Here is a 19068-nt window from a genome sequence, read left to right as displayed (position 1 = left end):
TGGATATATTCACTGTCTTGTAGTTGTTTTATGGGTGTGTATGTTTCAATTTATCAAAGTGTATATACTTTAAATATGTACAATTTATATGTCAATTATATTTCAATAAAGCCGAAGAAAAAAACTACACCAGCTGCAGGTTGGTACAACTCTTATTTCCACTGTTAAGCTACAAGTTTAAACACCTCCTCATTCTCTTCCCCAAATCCAGTCTAGGGTCACTCCAAGCCAAATAAGACAATTTAGAACTTTGCAACAGGTTTTTATTTTTGCTTTATAACTATTACAGTGTTTGAAACCTAAAGAAATACATTTTCTCTTCAAATTTGGATGTGTATATAAATATCATTTGTCTGGACTCAGCACACTCAATGCCATAGCTTCTTGGCCTACATCTGCTCTGAAATCAAGCTGTGTCTGTCTACCCAGGGGCCCTGAGAACGTGGAAAATAGAGTTGATAGTTATTAGAAAAATAAAAGCAAATGAATTTGGAAAGAAAAACCAGTGAGAAGGATTTGATTCATCTTCCAAGGGTGCATAGCTGGTAACCCAAGTCATTCTTGGATTTCCAGTATCTTGAGTGGTTGGGATGTATTTCATTCTTTAGTAAGTCAATCAAAGACAGTTACCACAAAAGTTGGCTTAAAAAGCCAATACCCAACTCCAGAGTCTGAAGGTTTGTGAAGATGTGGACTCTTTTTTTTATTTTTGTTTTTGAGACGGAGTCTTGCCTTGTTGCCCAGGCTGGAATGCAGTGGCACAATCTTGGCTCACTGGAACCTCTGCCTCCTGAGTTCAAAGGATTCTCCTGCCTCAGCCTCCCATGTAGCTGGGATTACAGGTGCCCACCACCACACCCAGCTATTTTTGTTTTTGTATTTTTAGTAGAGACAGGGTTTCATTGTGTTGGCCAGGCTGGTTTTGAACTCCTGACCTCAAGTGATCCACCCACCTGAGCTTCCCAAAGTGCTAGGATTACAGGCATGAGCCACCGCACCCAGCCAAAGACGTGGACTTTTTTTTTTTTTTTTTTTGAGACGAAGTCTTGCACTGTTGCCTGGGCTGGAGTGCAGTGGTGTGATCTCAGCTCACTGCAACCTTCACCTCCTGGGTTCAAGCAATTCTCCTGCCTCAGCCTCCCAAGTAGCTGGGATTACAGGCACCTGCCACCATGCCCAGCTAATTTTTTGTATTTTTAGTAGAGACAGGGTTTCACTATGTTAGCCAGGCTGGTCTCAAACTCCTGACTTAGTGATCCACCCACCTCGGCCTCCCAAAGTGCTTGAGATTACAGGTGTGAGCCGCCATGCCCGGCCAGATGTGCTTTTTAAGGACACGCTCTGAGTCAGAGGTTCCCAGCCAGTGTCAGGATCTCTGAGAGGTTACTTCCTTCAGTGCCCCCAGGCCACGGCATACATAATAGTTACAGGAGAACAGGGCTGGCGTTCAACAGCAGGATTCAGGTATGAACAATGTGGACATCAGAAGTCAGGCTGGCTCAGAAGCAGCTAGGCAGGCCCACTGAAGACATACTATATAAACCTTTCCCCATGGTGTTCTGGGCCTAAAACTTAATGCTGCCTCTTCTAACTCTCACAGTCAGCTTAGGTTCTATACATATATACGTAGCCCATACCTGAAGCAAAGTGCCCTTTCAGAGAAAAAAAAAATAAGTTTTAATTCACAGATTTGGGTGGTCTTGGCCTCAAATTCTTCCTTTGCCACAGTCTAAATCAGAGTGTGGGGTTACAGGATAGATAATGAGACTGAATCATTCATGAAGGCCTTGGCAAAAGAACAGCTAGTGCCCACTACATAGATCCCAGTAGGGCCAAATTTTCAACTTGCTGGCTTAACAAAAGACTGAAAAAGCTAAAACAGAAAACATAGTGGATAAGGTTGGTCTAGAACAGGCGTCCCCAAACTTTTTACACAGGGGGCCAGTTCACTGTCCCTCAGACTGTTGGAGGGCCGCCACGTACTGTGCTCCTCTCACTGACCACCAATGAAAGAGGTGCCCCTTCCTGAAGTGCGGCGGGGGGCCGGATAAATGGCCTCAGGGGGCCGCATGCAGCCCGCGGGCTGTAGTTTGGGGACGCCTGGTCTAGAACGTGCAATCCTAACTGGCTATGGAAGAAATTTATTATGAGCAGTATCTCAGTCTCACACTCACTAAATTCTAGGGTAGTTCAATCAGGAAGATGTTTACCATGGTTTAGTGCACTGAGCCTTGCACCCTTGCCCTGGCTGCCAGGGAGGCAGAAAGGTACATACATTCCTAATGCCCAGCCAGTCTGTTCTCCTTATTGAGTCCTTGGATTGCCTGCAGAGACCTGGGGAAACTGGCTCCCTATCTTCAACTGAGAGTCTAGAATCCGAATCCTAGATCAATCTACTGAGGAATGCTCAAGATGATGGATACCAAGCTGAATGAATCTAGAGAAGAGATGAGGCCTGAACTGGGGCTTTCAAAGACAGGGTATGAGAGGTAAGGTCAGTAGTGCTAGGCTTTCCTATCCTTTCCTTCTAGTTTGCTAGAAATAAGTACAACTTTAGGGTGTGGGAGGAAGGCAGGTAGACTTCCATGAAAAATGGAAATACAGTTCATTCTGCTAGACAGTTTTCATTTTAAACTGGTTTGGCTTGAGAAATAGAAAGTCTGTGCCTGAGAACCATCTTTTCCTCTCCCTTATTTAAGTACAATAGCAGCTATAATCTGTACAGCTCAGCTCCAAAAAACAGGGCTCCTAGAAGACGGCTTTCATGGCAAAGGGTTGATGAAGTAGATCTATGGGCTCTAGGTAAGGGAGAACACCAAGGGTCCCTGAAAAATGAGGTCAACACCTGCTCCCTTGGGAGGGATCATTTCTACTCCCTGACCCAAGTAACAAGGCTGGCCAGCTGTGAGTGGAACTCGTGGTTCTGTTAGAAGACTGCAGCTAACATCAAGGTCAGGCGGTCACTGGGGTCAGCAGGGATCTGAAGGGAGGCTTCTAAGACCAGACACCTTGTTAGTACTAAAAATGATGACTTGGGAGTGGGATATCTGGAGGGGCTGGCACCTTTCAAAAATGTATTTGAACACATTAGCCAAGAAAAAGGCTCCTTGTCCCTCCTAATCTGTATCTAGATACCCCAACCTTTCAAAAATGTATTTGAACACATTAGCCAAGAAAAAGGCTCCTTGTCCCTCCTCATCTGTATCTAGATACCCCAACCAGAGATCTTAAAAGGGATAGGTCAGCCATATGCCAACATGCTAGGATTCCAAAAGCATGCCTCAACTAATTAGGGTATTCCCTACAGCAGACTGGGGTAGGAGGGGATCCATCCTGGCATTAACCAGAAAGCCTTACCTCACTCAGGCCAGGACCTGGAATCCAGACGGAGACTGCCCACAAACAGTGGCTCTCAAGCCTGGGCTAAATAAGTAATACTTTGCTTCATTACATGGCCAAAGTAGAGGAGGAGATACAAAAGATGATATTACTGCCTCTGTGGTCTGGAAGAACTTCACCTGTTGGCTGACAGGGGATTAAAGGAAGATAATGGGAAAACCTAGTCTGGGGAAGACACAAATGAAAGCTCCTAGAGAACACTTTTCTCTGATGAGAAATCTGTCCTCACACTCTGCCCTAGTAGACGTTAGCCTTTGGAATTCTTAGGGAAAACTGGCTTTAAGCAGCAGCCAGGTGACCAAAAAAATTTTCCATCTGGTATAGGACCCAGAGCTGAAGCCAAAACTGGGCAAACAGGATGCATATGTCTTTTTTTTTTTTTTCTGAGACGGAGTTTCACTCGTTACCCAGGCTGGAGTGCAATGGCGTGATCTCGGCTCACTGCAACCTCCGCCTCCTGGGTTCAGGCAATTCTCCTGCCTCAGCCTCCTGAGTAGCTGGGATTACAGGCACGTGCCACCATGCCCAGCTAATTTTTTGTATTTTTAGTAGAGATGGGGTTTCACCATGTTGACCAGGATGGTCTCGATCTCTTGACCTTGTGATCCACCCGCCTCGGCCTCCCAAAGTGCTGGGATTACAGGCTTGAGCTACCGCGCCCGGCCTGCATATGTCTTATACTAAGAATCTGGCCCCAATATCAGGGACTTAACTGTTACTTGAGATGTACAAGTAGATCCCACTAAAGTGCCCTTTGGATGAGAACAATGGGTAGAGGTTGGGTGGGTGAGGACTTTTCTTTGAACAGTAAGAGAATGGTTTTGTAATGGAGGTAGCAGGCCAAGTGAAAGAAAGATTCTGCCCCTAGACTTCCTGGGAGATTGGGGGTTGGTAGCCACTATTCCCAAGCTGATGAGTGGCATCTGACCCACCAAGGTGGTACAACCTGGGTGTGGTTTTTCAGGGACAATTGCCAGCCCTAAACCAGCCTCCTCAGAAAACGACTTTGAGGTGGGACCGAAAAAAAGAAAAGAAAATCGAGGGGGAAATTCAAGACCAATGGCCAACAATAAGTACCTGAACTTTTACATCTATAAGCAGATGGGGATGGATTTCACCTGAGCCAGAAGGAGATGTGTAGCAATAGAAGCAAGAATGGCATTTAGAGAAAGGAAAAGCAGCTTAGAGCAGGATGCCTCTGACTAACCACAGTGGGGAGGTGGGGGTGGGGCAGACTGCATTCAACTCCACAGCTGGTCTACACCAACTTCCACTACTTCCATCCAAACAGGTGGGCTTTACTATCATATGTAATCTACCCAGAGGCACAGGCAAGCCACTGAGGCAATGCACTACTGTAATTCAAACAGAAAGAAAAGGCATCTGGATTATAAAAAAAAAAGCAGGCTACTAAGTTTCAGTGACAACAGAATAGGAGAGGCAGCCATGGGTGATCAGTTATGTGGACAACGGCCATTGAGATTGAACTTGAGAAGGCAAACTGCTTCTGGGTTTCCTGTTACAAGCAGGATGATCAGCAGTAAGGACAGAGTAGCAGACTTCACCAGGCCCTATGGCCCCCTTTGCTCCCTTCAGGTCCTGGGACAATCAGGCCACGCCGACCTGCTTTATGAAAGTTCGAGAGCTGAGGGTTGGTCCCAGGTGGTGGTCCAGAATCCGAGCAGAGAGGAAAAGGACCAAGCTCAGGCCTCCTGAGCAAGGAAGCATCCATATCTCTTTTTGGTCTTCCTCACAGTATCCTACTTACAGAAATTACAGACAGTTCTTCTTCTTGAGACCAATTAAGATTGAGCTACCTAATATATAGAATATAAAAAATACAGAACTTTTTGACATTCTCTCCTTTGGAAGTAAAATATACATGATCCAACTATGGAAGAGGAAGAAGAAAGGCCAAAGGCAGGGATCCCTGACTATCCCAAAACATGACACTCTCACTCCAACCTCCTCTGCAACTTACAGGTCACCAGAGCAAGGACTTCTCCTCAGGAGAAAGGAAGGACCACAGCCCCGTGACTCTAGCTTAGGAGAAAATACAGCCACCTCAGAGGTTCTCTCAACCCCAAGGGCGAATTTTCAAGTAAACAAATGAAGTTGGGTCGCACCATTTGGAAGGTGAGTAGGAAACATGGGATCAGTAGCTACACGTGGGAAGGAAGCCCCATCCGAAGGCCTGTGCTCCTCCCCTGCACTCCCACTGGTGTACCTGAGACACTTCAGGAGAGTGAGGAGGATCTCCCAAACTAAAGGGGTCTGGGCAAAGTCAGAGGGAGGGAGGGACCTTTGTTTCATGGTAGCCTCCCCATCGGCCTCTAGCCCCAGGCAATGCTGGCAGCTGGGTTTACTAAAACCAGGAACTCGTGGCTCTTGGGAAGAGCAATCTTAATACAAGAAAAATGTGCAAAAGAAAAAAAAAAATTAAATAACTCAATCCAAGCTCACAAGATTAATATTCTGTCAGAACAAGAACACTTTGTTTCGGATTTCTCCCTTCCCCTCCCACCTCCCACCTCTGGAATATACTGTCTGCTCAAGTACCCAAGATAAGAGTTACACAGATCAGGGCAGAGGACTGGGAAGGAATGAAAAAAGATAAAAGGGAAGGAAGTCACCACTGAAGAAAAAAAGAAAAAAAAAAAAAGGTGCAAATTGATTACCTTAGTCCTCCTTTGTCTACCCTTGGGCTCCTGGGTTAAAGACATGTGTGCCAAAATATAGTGTAAGGAAGAAAAACCCAACACGTCCCCTTCTTGTCACAAAACCCAAAGGTGAGCCTCAGATGGTTCTGTCTGTCCAGAGGGTGCTCCCTCCAGGGAAGGGGGTGGAGCAGGTCAAGAGCACAGTCTCCAGGGCAGCAGAGGTGTGTGGTGGCTGATGGTGGGGGGACTGGTTTCCCGCCCACCAGAGGGCTGCTCTTCTGCTGGCTGGTGGTGCTTCCCATCCCCTCCCCTCCCCGGAGGCAGATATTATAGCTGGAAGCCCTCCATGGGGGCCTCAGGCTGCTGGAAGATGAACTGCTGTTGCGTTTCATCCACTTGGGGAGCCAGGCTGCTATCATCATCTTCTACACCAAAGTAGTGCTCAATGAGGTCAAAGGCCTTCTGGTATATCTCCTGGTTCTCGTGGCTCTGGAGAAACTCAATTTTATCCAAGCCTACAGTAGTAAGAAGGAAGGAGAGGGAAGTGTGAGTGCTTTTCTATGAGCGGATGAAACATTTACCTATTTTTCCTTCCCTGAGGTATGTTAGTGCTTACAAACACAAGTCATATGATCAGATCACTCTTGGACCTGAAAGAGGAGTTAAGATCTCTTCTCAAAACTACAGAATCCCGGCCGGGCGTGGTGGCTCAAGCCTGTAATCCCAGCACTTTGGGAGGCCGAGGCGGGTGGATCACGAGGTCAAGAGATCGAGACCATCCTGGTCAACATGGTGAAACCCCGTCTCTACTAAAAATACAAAAAAATTAGCTGGGCATGGTGGCGCGTGCCTGTAATCCCAGCTACTCAGGAGGCTGAGGCAGGAGAATTGCCTGAACCCAGGAGGCGGAGGTTGCGGTGAGCCGAGATTGCGCCATTGCACTCCAGCCTGGGCAACAAGAGCGAAACTCCGTCTCAAAACAAACAAACAAACAAACAAAAAAAAACACTACAGAATCCCAAAGGCAAGAGACCAAAATGTCAGTTACAGAGGTTCTAGTCCTGATTCCACTTTAAACTAGATGCATGACCTGGGAAAATCATCAGCCTCTCAGGGATGGGTGATGAGTCAATCCAGCACTCTTAGGTATAGCCTAACAGAAAAAGAACTGGTCTATTGCTCTTTGGAGAAGAAACTGGTGAGAGACAACTCTGAACTCAAAAGATGAGCCGTATCCAAATCCTAGCTGTACCCTAGCTACTCAGTACATGTCCGTTATACTCAAGGTAATGTCTGAAATCCTGTGGATGGTGAAATTTGGCTAAGGCACGAGCTCTTAACTGTTTTGGAGACACAGATGTAAGTCTCATGGAAGCTAGGGATGCTCCCAAACCCACACTCTGCCACCACCAACATATGTATACCATATCAGAAGCCTACAGTCTCAGGTTCTGACTTAGATCGAGGAGAGGACACATACCATAGGCTTCCTCTATGAGGCCACAATAGGGATTGACCCCTGAACCACTGCGCTTGCCCTCTTGCTCTCCAAGCCGCAGGATGTTCTCCAGTCCATTGAGGGCCACTTGCACAATCTTCGAATCCATTACAGTCAGCAAGTCACATAGCGGTTTGATGCACCCCAGTGAGACCAGGTACCTAGGGGCCAGAGACCAGGCAAGTTCTAAACTAATACAGGACAAATGAAGTGCTTGGGCAGGTGCTCTGCACTCAGCAACCCACTCTTACTCATTTTTTTTTAAAAGAATTGTGCAGCACCTCATTCCATGCCACAGAATGAGAGTGTTCCCCAACTAAGTTTTTTTATTGAGACAGGGTCTTGCTCTGTCACCCAGGCTGGGGTGCAATGGTGCGATCCCAACTCACTGCGGCCTCAAACTCCTGGGCTCAAGTGATCCTCCTGCCTCAGCCTCCTAAACAGCTGGGACTACAGGTATGTACCACCATGCTCAGCTAATTTTATTTTTTGTAGAGACAAGGTCTCATTATGTTGTCCAGGCTGGTCTCAAATTCTTGGTCTCAGGTGATCCTCCCGCCTTGGGCTCCCAACGTGCTGGGATTACAGGTGTGAGCCACTGCTCTTACTAAGCCTTGATAACCACCTATCCTTTCTCTATCCTCCTGTTGATATTGGTCTAGTTCATTTCACATGTAGATGCTACCACACCTTCCTCCTCCTTGCCTCTAATTTCTCCTTGGCTGCAATATTACCACTCTGAACACATCATTTACTTGCTTAAAATTTTTCATAGGCTCCCTTTTTCCCTGAACTACAAATTATATGGCACAAAAATACCATAATACCACAAGCCCAGCCCAGCCTGGATGCTCTGCTATGTGGCTCCTAGCTCCTATCCAGGTCTGCCTCCCATTATTCCCTTCCAAGGACAGTATGTTCTAGTCACACTCATAAAGGTCTCCAGGTTTATGATTCTTGTACCTTTATTTATGCTTTTCCCTAAGAGGCCTTTTACAACTCCGTATTTATCCTTCAAAGCTTAACTCAACAGCTATCTCTTTTCTCCTAACGCTTTATACATACTGCCTATGCTCCCCTTAATAGGCAACAAGTCAAGGGCAAGACACTTAATCTATTCCCACCACTTTCCACTAATGTTCAGAGAATGGAAACTAAAATAAAAGAGTAAATAGGCCAGACGCGGTGGCTCACATCTGTAATCCCAGCACTTTCGGAGGCCGAGGTGGGCAAATCACTCAAGATCAGGAGTTTGTGACCAGCCTGGCTAACATGGTAAAATCCCATTTCTACTAAAAATACAAAAAATTAGCCAGGTGTGGTGGTGGACACCTGTAATCCCAGCTACTCGGGAAGCTGAGGCAGGAGAATTGCTTGAACCCAGGAAGCGGAGGTTACAGTGAGCCGAGATTGCACCACTGCACTCCAGCTTGGGCAAGAAGAGCAAAACTCCATCTTTAAAAAAAAAAAAGGTACACATACACAAAACAGATCTCTATTTGCTTCTTTCAAGTCTCATACCCCAAATTAATTTCCCAAAAAAGCTGCTTTTTTATTTGAGACAGGACCTTGCTCTATCACCAAGGCTGGAGTGTAGTGGCATAATCATAGCTCATTACAGCTGTGACCTCCTGGGCTCAAATGATCTTCCTGCTTCAGCCTACTGAATACCTGCGGCCACAGGCACACACCACTACACCCTGCTAATTTTTATACTGTTGTACAGATGAGGTGTCCCTATATTGCCAAGGCTAGTCTTGAATTGCTGGGCTCAAAGGATCCTCCTGCTTCAGCTTCCCAAGGTGCTACGATGACAGACATGAGCCACCACACCGGTGAGCTTGTTTTTTTGTGTATTTGTGTGTGACAGACTCTGGCTCTGTCACTCAGGCTGGACTGCAGTGGTATAATCACAGCTCAATGCAGCCTTGACCTTCCAGGCTCAAGTCATCCTCCCACCTCAGCTGGGACTATAGGTACACACCACCACACCCGGCTAATTTTCGTATCTTTTGTACAGAAAAGAATCTTTCTATGTTGGCCAGGCTGAAGAAACTGTTTTGAGTGAGCCACAGCATGGTTAGCCTTGATTTGTAGGAATGACTGAGAACTACATAGATTTTAGATCTCTGGTGGATAGGAAAAGGTATAGAGAGGATGGATGTTGATGTCATGTTTCTCTTCTCCAGAAGGGAAAACTGGTAAACTGCTACGGTGTCACTGAATAGATTCCCACATGGCCTACATGGAATCTATTCCAGATTCCAGTGACACTGTAGCAGTTTACCAGTAAAATTCTATTATAGCTGGATTAGAAGGCAGACCTGTTTGAGCAAGAGCAGTTTATAGTGACCTACAAACCAGGAGCAAACAGGGAGAGCATCCATATCATTCAAGACAATGGGAAAAGAATACCTGATCTGCTCAGGGGTTCCACCTGATGTGGCATTGGTGATGGCCCAGGCTGCCTCTTTCCTTGTACGAAACTCTGCTTTCTGAAGAATTTCGATCAACACAGGAAAGATATTTGCATCTATAACAGCCTGAGAGAATTGAGGGCAGGCAGATGGAAGGAGAAAGTCATTTCAGGAAAATAAATAAATCTAGTCCCTAAATCAGCTAAGACTTCGACATCTTCCCCATCCTGAGAGTTTTCTTTTGTTTTTTCTATACAGGTGACAGGCTACAGAAGAAGCCAGTTTTGGTTACACAGCTTCTTTGACAAATAGCACACATTGACTCTAATTTCTAAAGGGAAACAAATTATTTTTTCTGAAAGCAAATATTCTTTTTCTTTCTTTTTTTTTTTTAAGACAGAGTTTCACTCTTGTTACCCAGGCTGGAGTGCAATGACGTGATCTCGGCTCACTGCAACCTCCCCCTCCCGGGTTCAGGCAATTCTCCTGCCTCAGCCTCCTGAGTAGCTCGGATTACAGGCACATGCCACCACACCCAGCTAATTTTTTGTATTTTTCGTAGAGACAGGGTTTCACCATGTTGACCAGGATGGTCTCGATCTCTTGACCTTATGATCCACCCGCCTCAGCCTCCCAAAGTGCTGGGATTACAGGCTTGAGCCACCGTGCCCGGCCGAAAGCAAATATTCTACAACCTCCCATGTTCCTAGGAGTTCCCATGCCTCTTGGCTTCCCTGCCTGTTTTACCTGTATTTGAGCCCTGTTGCCAGCAGTAATATTTGAAATAGTCCAGCAAGCTTCCTTCCGGATTGACTCCTTGGGACTGCTCAACAAGTGGAGAAGGCAAGGTAGGGCTGAACAGTTAAGAATGACCTAGAACACAAAAGCACAGGAAACAAAAGAAATTAGATAAACTGCTTTTTAACTTTTAAAAATGTTTTTCTTTCTTTCTTTTTTAAGTCTCTCTCTGATACCTAGGCTGGAGTGCAGTGGCACCATCTTGGCTCACTGCAACTTCCACCTCCCGGGTTCAAGCGATTCTTCAGCCTCAGCCTCCCAAGTAGCTGGGATTACAGGTGCCCACCACCACACCCAGCTAATTTTTGTATTTTTAGCAGAGATGGGGTTTCACCATGCTGGCCAGGCTGGTCTGGAACTCCTCACCTCAGGTGATCCACCTGCCTTGGCCTCCCAAAGTGCTGGAATTACAGGCATGAGCCACCGTGCCTGGCCTAATTTTTTTTTCTTGAAACAAGGTCTTACTCTATTGCCTAGGCTGCAGTGCAATGGCACGATCATGGCTTACTGCAGCCTTGACCTCCCAGGCTCAAGCAATCCTCCTGCCTCAGTGTCCTGAGTAGCTGGGGACTACAGGCATGTGCCACTGTACCGTTAAGTAAAAAAAAAAAAAAAAAAAAAAAAATTGTAGAGACAGGGTCTTGGCATGTTGTAGGGCTGGTCTCAAACTTCAGCTGAGGTGATTCTCCTGTCTCAGCCTCCCAAAGTGCTGGAATTACAGGCATGAGCCACCCCACCTTGCCCAGGTAAATTGGATTTAATCAAAATGTAAAACTTTTGTGCATCAAGACATCAGAGAAAGCTGGGCACAGTGGTATGTACCTGTAGTCCCAGCTACTCAGGAGGCTGAGGCAGTAGGATCACCTCAGCACAGGAGTTCAAGGCCAGCTAGGACAACATAGAGAGACTCTATTAAAAAAAATTAAAAAAGAAAAGAAAGTTGATCTGGGCGAGGTGGCTTCACCCCTGTAATCCCAGCACTTTGAGAGGCCAAGATGGGAGGACTGCTTGAGAACAGCAGTTCAAGACCAGCCTGGGCAACATGGTAAAACCCTGTCTTTCCAAAGAAAAACAAATTCAAAAAATTAGCTGGGTATAGTGGTGCACGCCTATAATCCCAGCTACTTGGGAGGCTGAGGTAGAAGGATTGCTCTGAGCTCAGGAGGTAGAGGTTACAGTGAGCAGAGATGGCATCATTGCACTCTAGCCTTGTGACAAAGAGAGACTGTCTCAATAAAAAATTAAATAAAAATTAAAAGTTGTTTTTTAAAAATGACAACAACATTAAAAGATAAAACCACAAAACAAGAGAAAATATTTGCAAAACATGTATCTCATAAGAGATTAATGGCCAGGCGCGGTGGCTCACGCCTGTAATCCCAGCACTTTGGGAGGCCGAGGCGGGTGGATCACGAGGTCAAGAGATCGAGACCATCCTGGCCAACATGGTGAAACCCCATCTCTACTAAAAATACAAAAATTAGCCGGGCGTGGTGGTGTGTGCCTGTAGTCCCAGCTACTCGGGAGGCCGAGGCAGGAGAATTGCTTGAACCTGGGAGGCAGAGCTTGCGGTGAGCTGAGATTGTGTCACTGCACTCCAGCTTGGTGCCTCGCGACAGAGTGAGACTCTGTCTGAAAAAAAAAACAAACCCAACAGCCCAATTAAATCATGAACAAAGGTCTCGAATAGACATGTGTCAATATATATATATACACACACACACACACACACACACACACACACACACACACACACACACATATGGCCAATAAGCATATGAAAAGATGCTCAACATTACTAATCATTATGGAAATGCAAATCAAAACCACAATGAAATATCACTTTACACTCATTAGGGTGGCTGTTATAAAAAACAAAACAAAACAGAAAATAACTGTTAGCAAGGCTGTGGGTAAATCACAACACGATTACGTTGTTGGGAATGTAAGATGGCAAAGTAGCTGTACAAAACAGTATGATGGCCCCTCAAAAAAATTAAGCATAAAATTAGAACATGATCCAGTAGCTCCACTATGGGTATATACCCAAAAGGACTGAAAGCAGGGACTTGAACAAATATTTGTACACCAATGTTCATAGCAGCATTATACACAATAGCCAAAAAAAATTGAAACAACCCAAATGTCTTTCAATGGATGAATGGATGAATAAAATATGGTATATACATACAGTGGAATATCAGACAGAAATTCCGATATATACTACAACATGGACAAATCTTAGATACTAGGCTAAATGAAATAAACCAGATGAGAAAGAATACTGTATGATTCCACTTACATGAGGTACTTAGAGCACTCAAACTCACAGAGACAGAACACAGAATGGTGAGGGGAAGGGAGAATGGGGAGTTACTGTTTAATGTGTACAGTTTCAGTTTTAGATGATAAAAAAATTCTGTAGCTGGCTAGTGGTGATGACAGAAAAACAATTTGAATGTACTTAATGTCAATGAAAGGGTTAAAATGTTAAATTTTATGTTGTGTTTTAAAGGACATGCATATACATATACAAAATAACCCAGAAAATGAGTATGTGGGTTTGTGTTTGAGTGAGACTACTCACCTGTAAGAAATTTGTCCAGAATCCCACAGAATTATGCCAGCTACTCAAAACCAAAATAATACCCAAATCTCTAGCCTTTCAGCAGGGGAACCTTGTTTATTATGTCCTCACTGGAGGGGTTATTTACAAAAGATTAATCCAAGATCCATAATATCCATGAGATCCTAAAGATCTAGGAAGCAGGGGTGGCGTTCCATAGCTTTCCAGTATCTCAAAGGGATCATGACTCAAACTTAACTACCTCATAATGTCCCAGGTGGTAAGTCCAGTTATTCCATTTGGTTTTGCTTCACCCATTAGATGATAATTTGTTCCCAATTTATGGAAGAAAAGAAAAAATCAAGTTTCCCATGTCTGCTCAGAGAGTGACAGAGCTGGAACTTTTCAGTCAAGCCCACACTTTCTTTCTTAGACCACAATGCCTCCCATCAGGACCACAGCCCTTTGCAGAAAGGCTTGTCCACAGGCAGCTCTCCACAAGCTCTTCCATAGCTGGTCTATGATCCTGTACTCTCCTCTTTCTTACCTGGGTCTGGATGTCATCCCCAGTGACGATGTTACCCACGGCTCTCAGAGCAGGAGAAGCCACTTTGTAATCATTGTGCCTACAGAAGAGGGAGATCTGATCAGCAGGGGGCCAGCACACCATTTTTGGCCCTGCTGACTTTATTGCTTTAGTCTGAGCCTGGAGAAGCTTAAGGAACCTGTACCCTTTTTCTTTTTTTTTTTTTTTTGAGACAGTTTCACCCTGTCTCCCAGGCTGGAGTGCAGTGGCGCAATCTCATCTCACTGCAATCTCCACTTCCCAGGTTCAAACAATTCCTCTGCCTCAGCCTCCCGAGTAGCTGAGATTACAGGCAAACATCACCATGCCCAGTTATTTCTTGTATTTTTAGTGGAGACAGGGTTTCACCATGTTGTCCAGGCTGGTCTCGAATTCCTGATCTCGTGATCCACCCGCCTCGGCCTCCCAAAGTGCTGGGATTACAGGTGTGAGCCACCATGCCCAGCTGGAACCTGTACCCTTTCTAAGACCACTCACATCAGCAGCTCTACCAATCTCCGGCAGACTCCAGAGTCTATGACTGCCTGGATCTTCTCATTGGGGCCATCAGACAGATAAGAAAGAGCCCAGCAAGCATCTGCCAGCAAGTCTGAGTCGCTGCTGAAGAGCAGGCGAGACAGTACAGGCAAACAAGGAGAGACCTGTGGGAAGCAGAGTGAGAAAGAGTCATAGGGAGACAAGACTACATCAGCTCTGTCACAAACACTAACATTGTTACCCCACCATTCCCACACACAAGTAATTCCAGATCCTAGGGATCACTACTACATTCAACATTAGGTCTACCTTTTCACTTTACTATCCAGGCACACAAGATTGTCAATGAAATAGATGATCTTGTGTGCCTGTGAAGTAGATGATCTTGTGTGCCTGGATAGTAAAGTGAAAAGGTAGACTTAAAAATACCATATGAAGAAACCTGATGTTACTCAAGGTCTAGTAAGTAGTTCTCTCACCTTTGCAAACTCTGGGGGTGGGTTCTTCCCTCGGCAGAGATTTGACAGGGCCCAGACTGCATTCCGTGTCATTGTCAGTCGTGTGGACTTGGTAAGGAGTCTGAAGGAAACAGCAGAGTCAGATCCTGAGTACTGAGGCCTTGGCATAGGGCTGTTGCCAATGAACCCCAGGGACTCCAATCAGACCTCTCAGACTCTAGCAGCCTGTTTCTTCCTACTCACAGACCTAAATTAATAGAGTTGGCATAGGTTAGGACCAGCTGTGGCTAGTTAATACAATAGATAATAGGGACAAAACAGAGGGCTAGATCTTGAGTAAGCCTGTAAAGCTAAGGTAGGATATATCGTGCCCATAACCCTGGCCACAAGTCCAGAACAACGAATGGTATTCCCTGGAAATAAAAGCTAAAAGTCAAAAGCTATAGGTCTGCTGTGAGAGCTTTAGCCACACAGTATGGAATGATTTTCTGTGAAGGATCCAAGAAAGTGATAGACAGTGGTAGGCTATGAGACTGGTCTCTGAAGAACAGTTCATTCATTTGTTTTGGTTTAAATGTAGCTTACCCTGAGGGCATGGAGGGAAGGATGAAAAGAGGGATACAATGACACTTCATGGGGTCTTTGATCTATAATTTACAACAGAGCTGTCCAATGTATGTATGTATAACCCCATAGCAAATCAATGCGTTTTGTAGAGAAGGTTGGATTTTTCCAGATTGGCCAGTCCTGCCTCAACAATGAGGAGAATATGACTAACATGAGGTTCTACAGTGCCATGAAGTGAGGAACAAGATCCTTCTTGGCAGACTGGTGGCACAATCTTTTTTTTTTTTTTTTTTTTTTCACACTGTTGCCCAGGCTGAAGTGCAGTGGTGTGATCACAGCTCCCTGGGGCTCAGGTGATCCTCCCTGCCTCAGTCTCCCAAGTAGCTGGGACCACAGGTACATGCCACCACACCTGGCTAATTTTTGTATTTTTTGTCGAGCTGGGGTTTCACCATGTTGCCCAGGCTGGTTTTGAACTCCTGAGCTCAAGAGATCCACCTGCTCCGGCCTACTAAAGTGCTGGGATTACAGGCATAAGCCACCATGCCCGGCCACAACCTTCTCAATTTCCAAAGATACCCATCTTTTACTTTGGCCATCAGAATGCATTTTTATAGTTTTTGCACTTATCTATCATCTTAAGGGATCAAGTATGCTGCCCCCAAATAACCTGCCACATGGCCACCCTATACACACCTAGGTGCAGAAGATAATTACTCACGTTAACAAAGGATTAAGGATGGAACAGTTCAAGACGTAATCTCGGCAAACAGAGCTATCTCCAGCTATGTTTCCCAGTGCCCAGACTGCCTGAAAAGAGAATAATGAAACTGTCACCTACAAAGCCTAGTACTTCTGTAAGTATGCTATAGCCACAACACCAAAGTGAGTACCCACCAGGATGAGGATGATGTCAAGGTCCCAAATACGCTATACAAGCTCAAGTAACCTTCCTGTTGAAATCCTTACTGAGCACTTGCTCTACAAGGACCTATCCCCTGGGAGTTCCTGGTTCAGCAGGTAAAGACAGGCTGCCATCTGTACTGTAGTTAGAGAAGCCAAACCAACATCGCCCAGAAAAGAAGAAAGTAATCAGAAAGTTGCATTCTTGTAGCTGTTTTGGACCAACTCTATATGTAGTAATGGAGGAAAGAGCCTGCTACCACTCTCCACTTCTATTCAACTAGCAAGAATTCAATGGGAGAAATGAAGTTGTATCTTTATCTCCATGATCTGTGGGTACTGTGGTGTCTCTTTTCCAATGGCACTTCTGACACAAATGTATAGTTTTTTTCCACATCAACAACCCATTCTCTGACACCAACTGTGTGTCCAACAATTTAATTCAATTCTGACACTAACACCTGGAGTTAGGGCAGACTCCACGGGTGAAGAGCACACAGGTCAGTCCCACAAGACTGCCCCGCCTTGAGACACCAGTTACAAGTCCCAGAGGCCATCTGTACTTGATACACTTGGTATACTTGATACATACTTCTATCACTCAGGAAATTCTAAGAGCTTTAACACTGTGCCAAGAATCAGGATAAAAACCAAATACATTATTAAACCACAGGTACTATAAAGAATTATATTAAATCTAAGCATTACCTGTTCCTGAACATCCTCAAAGTCTGAATTAAGCAGCTCTATAAAAATGGGGACAGCCCCTGCTTCAATGACAATTTTGGTCTGCTGAGAGGTTCCAGAGGCAATATTCGTTAGAGCCCAGGCAGCTTCAAACTGAAAGTGAGATTAAGCAGTGATTGAAAGGTCATTGTATGTGAGCAGACTGAGGCAAGACTGAGCGGCCATGCCTATCAGCTGGCTCAGAACAGTCAGCCTTCTGCCCATGAATTTAAAAAACGAAAACAAAAACAACCCCACAAAACACAAGCAAGCCTCTTGTCCTTGTCCATGAATTTAACACACACGCACACACGCACGTGCACAAAAGCCTTTCCCCTCCCCTCTTTAGATAGTGGAAAGATGCAGTGATGTGATATAAATGGGAGTAAGACACTGGGCTTCCATGGTCCCAGGTTGAGTCTTGCACTACCACAACACCCATGCATCCTTTGCCCAGTCACTTTTTTATTTCTTGAGTTTCACTTTCTTCATTTCTGAAATGAGGATTAGAATGAAATGGGTCTCTTAGAGTCACTTTCAGCTGAGTCTCTGGCAAGTTCCAACAGATTGACCCATCACCCATCTCTGAAACAAGAGACCCAGAGAAGCTAAACGATTTGCCTCGGGTTACACAGGTAGTGGACTATACCCTCTGATTTATAACTGAATGATCAGTCTATCATAGTCTGGTGTCTTTCCCTTGAAATTGTTGTAAGGAAGAGATTTTGGCTGTGAGGGAACTGCTGGTTTCTCCTGAATGTTTCCTAATATTACTTGTGTATTTCCTGAGAGAGATGTCAATAGAAATATGCCATTGCAATTTCTTGCAAGGAGGGCTTTCATCTAATAACCCCTTCCCAGTAGTGGGAGGTTGGGGAGTGGAGTAGGGATAATTAATGGGTACAAAAAAATTAATAATAAGATCTACTAAGGCCGGGCGCGGTGGCTCAAGCCTGTAATCCCAGCACTTTGGGAGGCCGAGGCGGGTGAATCACGAGGTCAAGAGTTCGAGACCATCCTGGTCAACATGGTGAAACCCTGTCTCTACTAAAAATACAAAAATTAGCTGGGCATGGTGGCGCGTGCCTGTAATCCCAGCTACTCAGGAGGCTGAGGCAGGAGAATTGCCTGAACCCAGGAGGAGGAGGTTGCGGTGAGCCGAGATCGCGCCATTGCCTCCAGCCTGGGTAACAAGAGTGAAACTCTGTCTCAAAAAAAAAAAAAAAACAAAAAAACATCTCATGCTCTCCATAAATATATATACCTACTATGTATGCCCCCAAGATTAAAAAACAAAACAAGACAAAACAAACCCCTTCCCTTCAGGCCTCACCTGTAATGTACAATTCTCATTCCTCTTCAGAAACTCCACAAACCGATCCACCACTCTTGGAGTGTTGATAACTTCATCTATTGGAGGACTAGGCTCTGGATAAGGGAGAAGGGAAAATGAAACGGCAGGAGAAGCTTTTGCTGTTCCCTTCATGGAGGTCAGCCTGCAATCCTTCTTAGATACTTCTGACGACCCTTACAAACATTCCCAAACTCCTTTCTGATAAGGTGGTTTTTAACAATTTCTGCTCATTTTTGAACTGTATAGTACAGCTGGAATGTTAAAAAGTAAATCCAATCCTAATTTAAGTATGCTCATCTTTGGCTTACTAAATGTAAGCAAAGAAAGGCATGGGAGAGAGAAATGCCTAAGGGATGAACAACTCTGGTCTACACATTTGTCTTTTGAGAAAGACAAGTATTCTCTTCTTGGGAAGACTGTTTGATACACTGAAACAAGAGGTATTTTTCCTATCATACATTAGATTTTTACTGAGTATCTATTGTGTGCCACACAGTCCTAGGTACTGAGGATACAGGAGGGAACAAAACTGAAAGTCTCTGCCCTCAAAGAGCTTATATCCTAGTGGGAAGCGTCATTTTATTATTTTAGAAGATAAATATGAGGGGAGGGGAGGATAATATGCAGGGCAAGGTAAAGAGATAAAAATGGTGAAGGTA

General features: G+C 45.0%; 1 protein-coding gene across 4 annotated transcripts in view; it reads right to left on the bottom strand.

Annotated features, from left to right (window-relative positions):
- Positions 1-241: 241 nt before the first annotated feature.
- KPNA6 (karyopherin subunit alpha 6) overlaps positions 242-19068 on the bottom strand; it is a 75868-nt gene continuing 57041 nt past the window's right edge. For all 4 annotated transcript variants that reach the window (XM_010348138.3, XM_074380446.1, XM_074380447.1 and 1 more), the window contains 10 exons: positions 18389-18483; positions 17038-17169; positions 16148-16236; positions 14881-14980; positions 14402-14565; positions 13886-13964; positions 10722-10847; positions 9973-10100; positions 7540-7718; positions 242-6574 (listed from right to left, as the gene is read on the bottom strand). In XM_010348138.3, coding sequence (XP_010346440.1) covers positions 6387-6574; positions 7540-7718; positions 9973-10100; positions 10722-10847; positions 13886-13964; positions 14402-14565; positions 14881-14980; positions 16148-16236; positions 17038-17169; positions 18389-18483 — 1280 coding nt within the window. In that variant the 3' untranslated portion in view covers positions 242-6386. The remainder of the gene's footprint in view (positions 6575-7539; positions 7719-9972; positions 10101-10721; positions 10848-13885; positions 13965-14401; positions 14566-14880; positions 14981-16147; positions 16237-17037; positions 17170-18388; positions 18484-19068) is intronic.

The sequence above is a fragment of the Saimiri boliviensis genome, chromosome 11 (genome assembly GCF_048565385.1).
Source record: "Saimiri boliviensis isolate mSaiBol1 chromosome 11, mSaiBol1.pri, whole genome shotgun sequence".
In the NCBI taxonomy this organism is placed as follows: domain Eukaryota; kingdom Metazoa; phylum Chordata; class Mammalia; order Primates; family Cebidae; genus Saimiri; species Saimiri boliviensis.
This window is presented reverse-complemented; position numbering and strand designations above follow the sequence as displayed.